The sequence below is a fragment of the Balaenoptera ricei genome, chromosome 3, assembly GCF_028023285.1.
Source record: "Balaenoptera ricei isolate mBalRic1 chromosome 3, mBalRic1.hap2, whole genome shotgun sequence".
Classification (NCBI taxonomy): Eukaryota; Metazoa; Chordata; class Mammalia; order Artiodactyla; family Balaenopteridae; genus Balaenoptera; species Balaenoptera ricei.
This window is the reverse complement of record NC_082641.1, coordinates 125,661,617-125,676,282: the sequence shown is the minus strand read 5'-3', so window position 1 is coordinate 125,676,282 and position 14,666 is coordinate 125,661,617. Positions and strand designations below refer to the sequence as shown.

At 44.1% G+C, this 14,666-nt stretch overlaps 1 protein-coding gene across 4 annotated transcripts in view; it reads left to right on the top strand.

Annotated features, from left to right (window-relative positions):
• HTR4 (5-hydroxytryptamine receptor 4) overlaps positions 1-14,411 on the top strand; it is a 204,535-nt gene extending 190,124 nt beyond the window's left edge. For all 4 annotated transcript variants that reach the window (XM_059919550.1, XM_059919551.1, XM_059919553.1 and 1 more), the window contains one exon: positions 13,808-14,411. In XM_059919550.1, the coding sequence (XP_059775533.1) occupies positions 13,808-13,895 (88 nt within the window). In that variant the 3' untranslated portion in view covers positions 13,896-14,411. The remainder of the gene's footprint in view (positions 1-13,807) is intronic.
• Positions 14,412-14,666: the final 255 nt, after the last annotated feature.

Sequence of the window (14,666 nt, the reverse complement as noted above, 5' to 3'; positions counted from 1 at the left end):
ATTTTGGACATTTGACTCTCAACCACCATTGCTTGGCTAATGGTCAATAAAATAATAACTGTGCTAGATGAATAAGTTATGGTTCCTTCCCACAAGAGGCTTGTAATTTATCTGGAAACATGCTACTTAAATGCATATACAGTTGTATTTAACAAGACACAGTAAGGGCTGTCACAGGCAGTTCATATTGTCAAATAAATTATAGAAGCAGAAAGTGCTATGTTTGTTTAAAAGAGGGAAAGGGAATAACATTGAGATGGCCAGAGGTGGCTGTAAGGAGGAAGTGGCCAAACCCAACTACATTCTCAAAGATCCCTCAGCACGGACATATCATCGGAGGTTAGCTAAAGAAGAGGGAAGAAGGGCAAAGAGGGTATGGTCTGTGCTTTTTAATCTTTATGGTGAATTATTTTAATCAGATTACCCTTAAGAATTCTAACTCCAGGTTCCTGGTTTTCTGTCTGGTCTCTTGCCTCATCTGAAGTAGAATTGGATGTTTTGATGAGGGAAGAAGTGGGCAGAGTAGGGAGAGCCTTTTAGAACCTGGGGCCCTGAAGGTATGGAGAGGATGTTTGGATGGGGTTTCCTAATACAATATCTCTGGGAAATATGAGGAAGCCATGCGTGGCTTTTGCTTCTTGGAATGGGACGCAGAGCTCGAGAAGAGCTTCGTTGCTTGCCTGGTCCAGAATCTGGGGACTAGGGAGGATGGGGGTGGGGAATAGGTTGCTCTAGCCTTTAGAAGGGAGGCTGTGAGGTCACGATGCTCAGTTTAAAGGTGTGTGCTTCTGAGTCAGAGGGCCTTGAGGTCGAGTCACGGTTTTCCCTCTTACTAACTAGATTATTTTGGTCACACTGCATTTACTAAGCCTCAGGTTCCACATTAGGAAATGAGAGTTAATAGTACCTACCTCACAAGGTTGGCGGAATATTATATATGGGGATATTGTATATGGGAATATTATATGGGATGATTCATGTAAGGATGGGGCCTGGCTAATGATGAGGAAGAGGAAGGGGAAGGAAAGAGGGTGGCTTTCTGTACATATCTTGGCCATGATACCATGAAAGGTAATTCAGAACACTTGGCTTTTGTTCTGCCTTAGATGCGAACTATTGGGTGCCCTTGGACAAATAACTTTCCTCTCTGTGCCTGTTTTGTGACTTGGTAAATTAAGGTAGTAACCTGCACCGTAAACCTCCCAAGTGTTTGTGTGACTCAAATGAGATTCTGGCTATAAAAGTGCTTTCCAGAGGTACAGTGTGGCATAACCATGTTGTGCAACAAGTATGCTCCCCTCCTTGTCCTCCCCTAAAGGCACTCTGAGCCTAGTAGAATGCTTGCTCGGGCTAGGATCACCAGTCCACTAACCTCTGTGTTTTCTTTCTTTTCTTCTTTCCCAACTTCTGCTTGGCTCTTCCTCATCTGTGGCTGTTTTCTGTTTCAACTAAAAGTGGCTGCTCCTCTGTCTCCAGCTTCCTCCTGCTCTTCTGCAATAGACCAGTTCCTGTCTAGCTCTGAACGTGCTCTGTAAGTCTGTCACTGTCTGTGTTGTGAGTCTGCCTGCATCTGTCCGTTCACTTCTTCCTACAAAATGCCCTTGGTTTCTGCTTATCCTTCTGTCCTCCCTGGACGAGGTTGAGTCCAGTGGACACATCATACATCCTAGAAATATCACGGTTGTTGGCAGAGGCCTGCCATGCCAAGGGAGTTCCTTCTGGACCTTGATTGCTGTTGATCTGAAAGCCAAAGGTTTGCATGGTTTGAGAGCTTTGTTTTATTTTCTATTCCCTAGTTTTAAATTTTGTTTGGGGCTTCTTCCCTGTTCTGGGAGCATAGCCTTTCCAAGCCCTCTGGGAGATGAGCACTTGACCGAGCTGAATTCAGCCAGTGTTATTGTGGTCCTCAGAGGCTCATCTGGGTTATCCCAGACCCCAATTCATCCTGCATCTCCTTGGCTATAAGTGGTGAACTCCAACTTTCTCAAACAAATGATCGTGACTAAACTGATATTTTTTAGTTTTTTAAGAAATCTTTTACTTTGAAACACTTATTTTTTTTTATTTTTTTTTTTAATTTTTGGCTGTGTTGGGTCTTCGTTTCTGTGCGAGGGCTTTCTCTAGTTGTGGCAAGCGGGGGCCACTCTTCATCGCGGTGCGCGGGCCTCTCACTGTCGCGGCCTCTCTTGTTGCAGAGCACAGGCTTGACGCGCAGGCTCAGTAGTTGTGGCTCACGGGCCTAGTTGCCCCGCGGCATGTGGGATCTTCCCAGACCAGGGCTCGAACCTGTGTCCCCTGCATTAGCAGGCAGATTCTCAACTACTGCACCACCAGGGAAGCCCCTGAAACACTTTTATATCTATAGAAAAATAATACAGAGATAGTACATAGCGTGCCTATATACCTTTCACACAGCTTCCCCCAATGCTAACGTTTTACATAACTATGGAACATTTATCAAAAGCTAGAAAATTAACATTTATCCAATACTATTAAGTGAACTACAGACTTTATTTGGATTCCCCTAGTATCAGATCAGACTTTGAGTAACTTTGTTCCAAGTCATTATTTTGAATTTCCATTATTAAGTTATTTTACACTACAGTAATGGCCTTGAGGGATGTTTGAAATATTTTCCTCTGCCCTATATGGCCCTGGTTGGTTTTGCTATGTTGATTTTGTTGACCTTCTTATGTTTCTTTTCTCTTTGCACATGTCAGCTATCATTTTTTCCTGCAATCAGTTTATCTACCACTAGCATTACGTATTTCCCTTCCCATCCTAGTTTCCAGTCTCTCCTCTGCCGTGTGTGGAAGAACCAAGCTTTCTAGAGTTGTATGCAAACTAAGTTTAAATATTCTCTGAGGGAAAAACGAGGAAGACTACAAGGAAAGTCCACACCTTTGGGACAACACTCTGATTACTCAGAGACCTTTAAATAGAACAAGCAAACAAACAAACAAAAAACACCTCAGTGCAGGTTTCTGGATAGTTAAGGTCGCTGGATACCTGACCTTTAGATAAATGCAGTGTTGCTAGTAAAAGATTCACAGAAACACATACATGCACGTGCCCCTCTGCTAGTTCATTTTCTCTTGATGCCTTAGGTTTTCCTGAGTTAATGACTAATGGCAAAAAAGTCCTATCTCCACAATCTATACTGTTGTTTCCTGCTCTCTCCATCCATATTCTTTCTTTGACTCCTTGAGATTTCCTGTATTAGTCTGCTCGGTCTGCTATAACAAAATACCATAGACCAAATAGATTAAACATCAGACATTTATTTCTCACAGTTTGGGAGGCTGGGGAATCCAAGATCGAGGTGGAGGCAAATTTGGTTCCCAGTGAGACTCCTCTTCCTATCTTGCAGACAGATGCCTTGTCACTGTCCTCACATGGCAGAGACAGAGACAGAAAGACAGAGACAGAGAGAGCATGGCAGTGAGGGTGGAGAAAGAGGACTCAGTTCTTTTTTCCTCTTCTTATAAGGGCACTAATCCCATCATGGATGCCCCACCCTTATGACCTCATCTAAACCTAATTACCTCCCAAAGGCCCCATCTCCAAATACCATCATATTTGGGTTTAGGACTTTAACATATGAATTTGGGGAGAGAGAAAAAAAATTCAGTTTTAAACACCTTCCCATCCTATACCAGTTGAAAAATATTCCTTTTGTATCCAAAGACTCCTAGCTTCTTTGCCAGGGGGTTTCCATGGCAAAGACCCAACCCATGATGTAAGTTTTGTGCTAGGATAGCTTTCTCAGTCTCCTTCTCATGGAAAGATTGAGAACCAGAAATACCCACAGCAGGGCTTTATCCAAAAGAGGGATGTGTAGAGGTGTGGGAGGTTACATCTCCCCCCACACCATCCCCCAGAAGATATGACATTGAACATAAAAGAATGGAAAGCGACATCACAAATGCAGAGATAACCTGAGTGGTGTGACACACAGGGCTATCATGAAGATCAATGGGAGAATAGTTGCCAACATACTTTGTAATCAGTATAAGTCCCAGGCAATGTGGGGGAGGATTGTCTCATTCTGTAATCCATTCAGTAAATATTTCTATAGATTCTATGATATTCTGCACTATACGTGAGGTGTTGTGAGCTATGCAGCAAGTATTAAAAAGAATAAGGCTGGGAAGTACTAATAGCAAAAAGGGCTTGGGATTCTAGCATGCCTGGGTTTGAATCCTGGCTTTGCTGTTGCTAGCTGAGTGACCTCTGGCAAATCTTAACCTCTCTGAGTTTCAGTTTCCTCATCTATGAAATGGAGATATATAAAATAAGTGCTGACATCATAGACTCATTGTAAGTATTACATGCAATAACATTTTAAAAGTACAGGGCTGGGACTTCCCTGGTGGCGCAGTGGTTAAGAATCTGCCTGCCAACGCAGGGGACATGGGTTTGAGCCCTGGTCCGGGGAGATCCCACATGCCGCGGAGCAGCTAAGCCCGTGCGCCACAACTACTGAGCCTGCACTCCAGAGCCCACAAGCCACAACTACTGAGCCCATGAGCCACAACTACTGAAACCCACGTGCCTAGAGCCCGTGCTCCGCAACAAGAGAAGCCACCGCAATGAGAAGCCCGCGCACCGCAACAAAGAGTAGCCCCCACTTGCCACAATTAGAGAAAGCCCATGCACAACAACAAAGACCCAACACCGCCAAAAATAAATAAATAAATAAATTTATTTTTAAAAATAAATAAATAAATAAATAAATTTATTTTTAAAAATAAATAAATAAATAAATTTATTTTTAAAAATAAATAAATAAATTTATTTTTAAAAATAAATAAATAAAAACAAAAGTACAGGGCTGAAAGATTGTTTCTTCCTATCATATAATAAGATATGGGCTCTGCCTTCCAGGAGTGTCAGGAGGCCAGACATATGTCCAATCAGACACCTCACATTAGCAGATAATTTGTGTTCCTATTGACAGTAAATGCTCATGGATGATGTAGAAGGCTTCTGGAATGGGTCTTAAAGGGTGGGTAGGATTTGGATGTGGCAGAATGTGGGAAGTCATAGTAGACGTGGAAGACAGGGATCGTGGGCGTTATGTCATTTAGAATACTTTGGCCTATAAGCACTAGAATGCCTAACTAAAATTAACTTTAAAAAATAAGATTATCCATTTACAAGATAGAAAGCTTGGTTTGGTAGAGTTTGGTAGTTTTAGAATTGGTTAATTCAGTAATTCAGTAACACTGTGAAGGACCCAGATGCTTTTCCTCTGCTCTTTTCAGCCTATTAGTTTTCATTCTGGATGATACTCTCATGGTCACAAACTAGTTGCAACAGCTCCAAACATTGTATCCTCCTCACATAACCACAACCAAATGCTAGAAGATAAGGCAGACTCTTATCATACTTGTCTTCTATTCAGGAGGAAAGCATTTTCCATCAGATTCCCCTAGCAGACCTTCAAGTCATCAATCAGAAGATCAGAGGCCAAACCCTTAGCTGTCAAGCATCTGGTGTTTTTGCCTGTACTAGGAGACAGGGTCTATTAGAAAGAAAGAAGAGTGTGTGGGCACATGCTTTAAAGTAAATAACTCACAATGCCTACCACAGGCTCTAAGCCCATTCATGCTTCCTGAAGAAAAACAAAGGGAGATTTATTGGAAAGATACAGAGATATCGCATGGATCCCCAGAGCAGGAAATTTACTGTCTTTCATGGTGACAAATAAGGAATATGGGTGCTTTTAGGGATTAGTGTTCCTCTTTCCACATGTCTGAGACCATAATCTCTTGTCTATTTTTCACTGTACATCAACTTCATTCTTTTCTCTTTCTGGATCAACTTTCTCTGATTCTATGAACACATGGGTCAAACCTGGCTCCCCCAGGCAGCCCTTCCCATTCTCAGTTCAAGCACTAAGACCCTGATAATATCTCCAAGTCCCCAGTCACATATTTCCTGGAGGTAGAAGCAGAGTAACTTTGGGCTCTGCTATGACCAGGAGATAGAGCCTCCTGCAGGGGTGGGGACTGGTCCTCAGATTATGGAAGACAAGGGCTGGGGGGCACCGCCACAGCTGTGTCCTATGGTGAAGAAGCACATGTAAGAGATGGTGAGCCCGAGATGGCATGGGGTGGGGAGGCCAAGAGGGGAACACAGTTAAAGGAGGCATTCCCTGTTTTGGAATCACTATAAATGTCTGTGTAAAAACAAACAGCTGAATCATAGGTGTGGATTTTGATCCTGGCTCCGCTGATAATCAAAGAGAGGACCTGAGGCCAGACTCCCTTAACTGTTAACAAGAATATCTGTTTTCTAATGACAGAAATAAGCTAGTCCAGAGCAGAACAACCAGGGAGCCAAGGGAGAATAGGAACCCTGGTCTACGAGGAATCCTGAAGGACTGGAGGTGTTTCTCCTGGAGAAGAAAAGTCTCAGGGGGGTTGAGGGCTCCATAATGAGTGACATCAGCATCCACTTAGGTCTGCAGGCTAAACTCAGACTGGACACCCTTCACGGTCAGTGGAATCAGTGAGGGTGTCCTGCCCATCACTGTCTGCAAGGTCCTTCTCTTCCTCCTGCCCACTGCTCCTACTTGTGCTTTAGACCTGTGTTTTCTCTTCTGGAGGAACGAGGCTCCACACTGGTCTCAGTGTCCCAATCGTCCCCGTTATTCCCCGCAGCGCAGCCAGTGTTCATTTCTCTCTCCATTACCTGAAGACTCAGCCCAACCTCCTGAGCCTAGCTTGTAAGACCCTCAGTCATGGGGCCTCTACCTCCTTTAAGCCTCATCTCCCAGCACCCCCATCCTCATCATGTAGGATACACTCTTAGAACATTCACCATTCCGCAAACATCACTCCAAGCTCTTTCCTGCCTCTGCACCTTGCCTAGCCCATGCCGTACCTTGAAAGCCCTCATTGCCCCCATGTCCAGTGCATCACTGGGTCCTGTCAGCTCTATCTTCAAGATGTATCCTGAATCTGACTGTTTCTCAACACCTCCACCGCTACCATCCCGCATCTCTGAGTCACTAACATCTCTAGACACCTTGAAAAATCACCTGTGATGTATATGTGTAACTGATTCACTTTACTGTACACCTGAAACTAACACAACATTGTAAATTAACAATAAAACTTTTTAAAAATAAAATAAAAATAAAGAGAGCCAGTCCACACTGCCAAAAAAAAAAAAAAATTACTCTAAGCATAATAACAATATTAAATTAAAATTAGCGTATTCCATCTTAAAAAAAGAAAAGAAAATCACCTGTGTCACGCAAAATAATGTCCAAAGAGATCCACATCCTAATCCCCAAAATCTATGAATGTATTACCTTAGGTGGCAAAAGGTACTTTGTAGATGTGATTAAGCTATAAGTATTGAGATGGGGAGATTATCCTGGGTTATCTGGGTGGGCCCACTGTAATCGAAAGCATCCTTGTAATAAAGAAGCAGGAGGGTCAGAGTCAGAGAAGGAGATGTGATGGTGGAAGCAGAGGTTAGAGCAATGAGGCCACGAACAAAGGAATGTGGGCAGCCTCTAGAAGCTGGAAAAGGCAAGGAAAGGCGTTCTCCCCTAGAACTTCCAGAAAGAATGCAGCTCTGCCCAACGCCTTGATTTTAGCCCATGGAGACCCATTTTGACCTTCCGACCTCCAGAACTGTAAGATAATAAATTTGCATTCTTTTAAGCTAATAAGTTTGTGGTAATTTGTTATAGAAGCAATAGGAAGCTAAGATAGCTCCTGACTTGCCTCTGGGCTCCCACTCCAACCTCACCTCTGCCCATTCTACACACCACAGCTAGAGTGTTCTTCCAAAACATGAAATCCTCATGAATCCATTCTCATTACCTTGGCCAGCTTCCCACTGCTCTTAAGATGAGCATAACAGCCCTTAGCAGGGTGAGTCTCTGAGTCTTCACTCTCCTCTTAAAGTGCTACTTGCCCTGTTCTACTCTCGCAAGGCACACCTGCCCTCAGGACCGTGGTCTTTTACTCTTGCTGGCCCTTTTGCCAACATCTTCCTCCTCTTTACCTGTTTAACCCCTACCCGTCTTTCAGTTCTCATCTCCCTCACTTCCTCAGTCACGCTACCCTGACACACTAACCTCAGCCACATCCCCTATGACATGTTCTCACAGCACCGCCAAATACCTCTCATCCCTAACACTTCTCAGGCCTGCGATTCTCCATCTCACTGTGGTTCTCCCGCACTACACTGTGAGCTCCTCGAAGACAGGGACTGTAGATTTTCCTCACCGCCCTGTTACCTCCAGGGCACGACATAGTGGTAGGCACTCAAAATATATTTTTAAATAAGTAGCTGAATGAATAAATGCCTAAGATTTGAAAGTCTCACTTCTCCCTGAACATCAAAAAACATCCAAGATGAGATCTTTGTTTCCAGGTAATGGGGCTCCAGCTTTCCTGAAACTCTGTCTTAGGGTTGAATCTCTTTAAACTCATGCACCTTGCGTTTTAATAATTAAAACATCTTGCAGTAGCCTCCATATGAGCAATGCCATGCAGGGTAGGGCCGGGATGATGTGTAATAAAGTCTAATCATTTCCTTATAATACTAGGCTGGGCAGGCAGAGGGGGCTCTTATTATGCGACTAATTACCGCATCCAGGCTGCTCTAAGTGTGACGCTAATTGCTCAGTGAATGAATTGTAGCCTCAGGTAATTACCAAACCTAATGTGGCTTCAGTCGTGCTTGAGTAAATTAATGTAAAGAGGGAAAGCAACCCAGCTTGAAGGGAGCTGCCTCCTGCCTTGCTGTTGCTTGGGAAACAGCAGTTGGGTTTTTTCATCTGGACTTGGAACTGCCCAGGTACACCCACACATCTGGGGTCTGCTTTCCCCAGCGCAGCTGCAAGATTGCAAGTAAGATATTACACCAAACAGAGCTGAGAGACTTTTGCCACTCCGAACAGATGACTGTCTCTCTCTGGGGCTGTTTCTTTGTCTGTAAAGCCATCTTGAAGGTTTCTTTCAGCCCTGTGATCAATGACTAAGTGAACAAACATTTGATTAATTATTAAAGAATGGATTTCTGCACTGAATCAGCAATCAAGCACTGCGTTCAAGTCTTACCACTGTCATCAAATAGCAACAGTTCTCATAAACATTTACGGAGTGCTTACTAGCTGGCTGTCACTGTTCTAATAAGCATTTTATGTGTGTTATTTCACTGAATGCCCACAACAACCCAGAACATTTTGAATAATTCACAGAGCTAGTCAGTGCCAGAGGTAGGATTTAACCCGGGCATTCTGACTCAAGAGCTTATACTCGTAACCATTCCATACATAACTCCTTCTCTGACCCTGGGAAAGTCACATTTTTTGCACCTTGGTTTCCTTACCGGTGAAGATTTCTGCACCCACTACATGTCCAGACCTTTGCTAAGCTCTTTATAGATGTTCATTTTATCATCCCAACAAAGCTGTGCGGTAGGTAGAACTAATCTACTTGATTAGGTCACACAACTAGTAAGTGGTAGAGTCAGGATTTGAATGCTGTTCTGCAGTATCATGTACTTTCATGTACCCTTGTTAGAGAAACACTGCACCAAGTCATTCGTTGTCACCACAACATCATGTGGACCTGAATGCAATTCAAGCTCTGAATTCCCAAGGCAGTATGAGTTCATAAGGTGGCTACTAGATCATCCCAAATCTGCTCAGATTGTTTATTTCCTATCAAAGTGAAAATACCAAATTAAAAATATATCTCATGAGATTTGGGAAAACCTCTGCAGGCCAGACTCCATGTGAGACACACTGCCCTCTGCTAGAGTCCTGCCAAGGAAATCTCAGACTAGCTCCTCCTTTCCGGGTGCATCACCCACCACAGTGAGAGGGCCACCCAAAGCTTGTAGCAGAACACATGCCTGTCTGCTCACCCTCATATGGAACGAGAGCTGCTGCCTTTCCACTGAACTCTGGAGAAAGGGAGCCTCCACTTGTTATTCTGAAGAATTCACTTACTAGCACATGAGAAATAGATACTCAGGAGAGACATGTTCAAGGCTTCTGTAGAGGTGTGCCTGATTCCATGGCAGTATATCTTCTTATATGATCAGAAATACCAAAAGGTACCTCAACCAGGACACCCTCTTCATGTGGACTTGATTGATTGCCAGTGAACGTGGCTTATTGGCCATGAACAGGGCAAAGGTTCAGGAGTGTGTTCTGAGCTTAAGAGTGTGGGCATCGTGGACACTGTGACCTTACATAAATTGCTGCTTGATTTCTCTGAGCCTCAGTTTTCTCATCTGTAAGGTAGGTCCCAGTATAGTTGCTACCACTTAGGGTTGTGAAAAGTAAATGATATAAATGAAGTCATGTATGTAATTACCAAAACTCATGCCTGGCGTATATCCTAATTCCTTCATAAAATGAGCTGTGTATGATTTTCAGATACTGCAATACAGCCCCATTTCACAGGGGTGTTTGGTTCTGAGCCCTTTTTTGAAGACCTGTATTTAAGTCATTAAGCAATGCCATTCAGGGGCAAGAGCAACAGGCAAGCATCTGACTGTGGTCCTGACCAGGCTCTGCCACTCACTTACCATGATGCTCAGTACTCACTTAACTGAGCTGAGTCTCACTTTTCTCCTCTGTATAATATTGGTCTTATTGCCTACTTTGCCTGGCCTGAAGAGCTGCTTATAAATAAAGTCATGGGTGGGAAAATCAGTTAGTGCTCTTTTGGTACACATGCTTGCCAAAAGAGCTCTTGTGATTCTGATAAGGGAGAAAGACAAGATCTGGGAGCCTTCTACATCTTGAGTTCTTTTAGGTTTTACCTATAAAGGAAATAAAGGAGGAAAATATTTTTAAACAGTAAACTGCTGTGCATATGTAATTATTGTCATTATTATATACTCATAACTAAATGAGGTATTGAGGGAAAGAAGTAAATAGAATAATTTCAGTTTCAATATTTTGAGATTCTACTTTGTGCCAGACCCTGTGCTAGTGTTTTTCATACATGATGCAATTTGGTCCATACACCAGTACTGTGAGGTCGGTATCATCACTCTCAGTTACACTGGAGGAAAATGAGGCATAGAGAGATTGAATAACTTGCTAAATATCACAGAGCTGGTAAGTGGTAGAGCCTGCTTTGGGAATGAGGTCTGTCTGACTCAAGTCATAGTTTTCATCACTGTGCTGCATAACACAGCCTCCAGTTGGTGAGCCAAGGCAAGGGAAACACCAACACACGTGACAGAGTCTGAGAACAGTTGTAAAGGCTAAACCTTCTGGTATTAAGTATAACAGCAAACTACTCTGTCACTTGGATTATTGCTGTAACCTCCTAACTGGTCTCCCTGTGCTCACCCCACCTCCATTCCATCTACTCTCAGTAGAGCAACCAGAGAGAGCCTGCTAAGAAGTCATTTCAGATCATGTCAGGGCGCTGCTCAAACCTTTCACATGTAGGAAAAGTCAAAGCCTTATCGGGATCTGCCAGCCGTGCCTCCTCCACCCCAACCCTCTGGCCCCGGCTACCTCACTGACCTCAGCTCTCAGCTCCTTCCATTCCGCCCCTCACTCCTTCTGCCTTGGTGCCCAGCATCCTTGCTTTTCTTCAGACGTTCCAGACAGGATCTAGCCTGAAGCCCTTTGCAGTTGCTGTTCCCACTACCTAGAATGTTCTTCTCCCAGATATGCACATGCCTCCATTCTTCATTATATCTCAGGATCCAGACAGAAGACAGAAACCACACCAGCTATTTAAACAATATTTTAATAGTGTATATGGAGGTAGCAACTGCAGAAAGCAACTGCTCCCTCTAGGGCTGAGGGAACAAAGGGAATAACCAAAAAAACGTAGAGACTTAGAGGGATCCCACAGAGCAGAAACTTGACCTCTGAGGATGAGGCACTGTCTCTGAGGGGCTGCCGTGAAGCTGGTTATGCAAGAGTTGGAAAGACTGTAAACAAGACTTTCCGCTGCTACTGCAAGGCAACTGCAAGGCATCGCCGCTGCTGGGCGGACGAAGCGTGGCTGGGGTGATGCCCACGAGAAGCAGGAGCAGGTAGCAAGCTCACAGGAGAAGCAAGGCCCTTCTCCTCCTTCCAGGCTTCCAGGCTCTTCCAGTTGGAGGAGCCTGATAGGAGCTAGCCGACAAGCCAACATTTGGTTTGCAGAAGCACAAAGCCAAGCTTAGAAGGGTGGTGTTGAGGCTGAGAGATTAGGACTCAATAGCTGGAATGCTGACCTCCCTAAAGCCTATACTCACGTATCTCACAGGGACCTGCCCTGGCTGCCCTCATGAAGACTGTGTGATCCGACCCTTTCTGTAACCCTTCCCACTGCATTCTTCTCCTCAACACTCACCTAGCAGGTGCTTGTGGTTCTTCAGGTCATATCCCCTCTGCTGACCTCTGTCTTAGCAGCACCGCAGTGACAGTTCTGTGAGAGCAGACTCATGCCCTTCACTTTGTGTTCCTCAGCTAACACCTGCTTCTATCCAGCTAGGAGGACTTTTTATTCTAGATCAGGGCACTATGGACATTTGTGGCCAGATAATTCTTTGTTGTGGGAGTCTGTGCTGTGTATTGAACAATGTTTAGCAGCATCCTTAGTCTCTATCCACTAGATGCCAGTAGCATTGCCCCTGCCATGACAACCAAAAGTGCCTCCAAATTGTTCCGGTTAAGACTCACTGTTTTAAATTTATACCTACTCCATGGCTTGTGTGCGAACCAGTTAAGCATGTGGGTGTTGGCATCAGATAGACCAGGTTTGATTGGCTGTATCTTCACATATTACCTGTATTCCTTTGGGCAAGTCACTGAAGCTATGTGTCATTTTGCTTAAATGAAAAATAAACATAATAACCATCTCATGGGGCTGTCGTGCAGATTACATAAGGTCATGCGTGGAGAGAGTTTAGTACCTGGTACCTTGTATATGCCAACAAGCCAACATGAGTGAGAAATAAATTATTATAATTCAAAGGAAAGCATCAATATAATTCTTGAGAAACCACCCACAAGTTGGTTGTCAACATATGATGCCAAGTAAGTAGTATGTGTTTTTTTATTTGTTTTACTGAATGGGCTTTACACTGGCCTTGGGAATGAGAGGTAATAACGCTCCTAAACTGTACAATGTCATAAGAATAACTGCCAGATGCTGGAAACTGGGTTACTGATGACAGGACCCACTTGCAATTGAGATTGATTTCAATGCAGTTAGCATATTGAGTGTAACTGTGTGATACTGCAGAAAAATAATAAACACTTGTCAAGTAGTAAATTTCACTCTGATGCTTACAGTCAACTTGCTGTTGGATTCATCTAATCGGTTTACTATCCCAAATGTCACCAAAAGGAATCCAACTAACAAATAGAGCTACATTGTCTTTCAGGCTCTGAGTGGTTTACTAATCTCAGTCAGAACTTGGGTATTGCTGAACCCAGAGCCATCCCTTGGGAACTTAGCATATTTAGATACTGCTTGAAGTGGTACATAGGGTCCATTTTGATGAGTAACACGAGAGCCCCAGGCTTTGTTGTGGGGAAATAAATCTGGGTACCAATCCCATCTCTGCCTCTCACCCTCCATGTACCCCTTTCCTCCAGGACTTCAGTTCCCCCCCCCTTAATATAGACAGTTCAGATGCTGTTATTTGGGCTTCCCTCTTGATGAAGTACCAGCCCCCGCCTGGCCCCACCTCGCCATGCTCTCGGAAGTGTGCAGCAGAAAGGAAGTCAAGAGTGGTGGGAGTGCTGTCTTCGGTGGATTTGAAGGATGCCTGTCAAATTCTCAAGCTTTCTTTCCATCCTTCCTAGGTACACAGTTCTGCACAGTGGACATCACCAGGAACTCGAGAAACTGCCCATACACAATGACCCAGAATCCCTGGAATCATGCTTCTGATTGAGGACGTGGCTCACAACTAAGCCATTCATTCCCATTCATGTCTGCATGAACAGGATACCCTGGCATCTCTCCTGACCCTCATCACCACCAGTGAGGCATGGGGCAGTGGGACCAAGGGCCCAGGAAAGGTACATGGATGACAGGGTTGGACAGGATCCAAGGCCAGAGCATGGAGGATCTCAGAGTTGAGAAGGGACTTCAGGCACCGTCAGATGCAGGCTCCCAGCCAGCACAGAAGCAGCGTCCTCCATAGCGTCCCTGGAAGTTGGTCAGTCTTTGCTTGTACATCTCCAGGGATAGGAGCTCACTACCTCCTAGTGCAGTTCCTTCTATTGTGGTGAAGCTTTAGTTATAAGGAAGGTCTCTCCTTTGGGGGAACACAAATTTGTCTCTGCTCTAGTTGCATCTGGGAACAAGCAGTTGGCCCCTTCTTCCACTGAGAGCCCTTAAATATTGGAAGACAGTGATCTGCCGCCTACCCACCCTTTTAAGTCTTTTCTTTGAACTCAACAGCTCCAATTTCCTCTCCATTCTGGCCATCTTCCTCTGGACTTGCATTGGTGGGTGAATTAATCAAGGCTCTTATAATGAAATTAGGTTGATAGTAGTGCCAAGATGTCTGTCCAGAAGCACTGAATTATGACAAGTGAAGCATCAGTGTTTTTTGGTTCATAGACCTGAATATTTTTCTTTTTTTCTTGGGGATAGACTTTGGAAACTCTGCTTAGGTTTTGGTTTGGATCCATTACCAGAAGGCATCTTTACAGC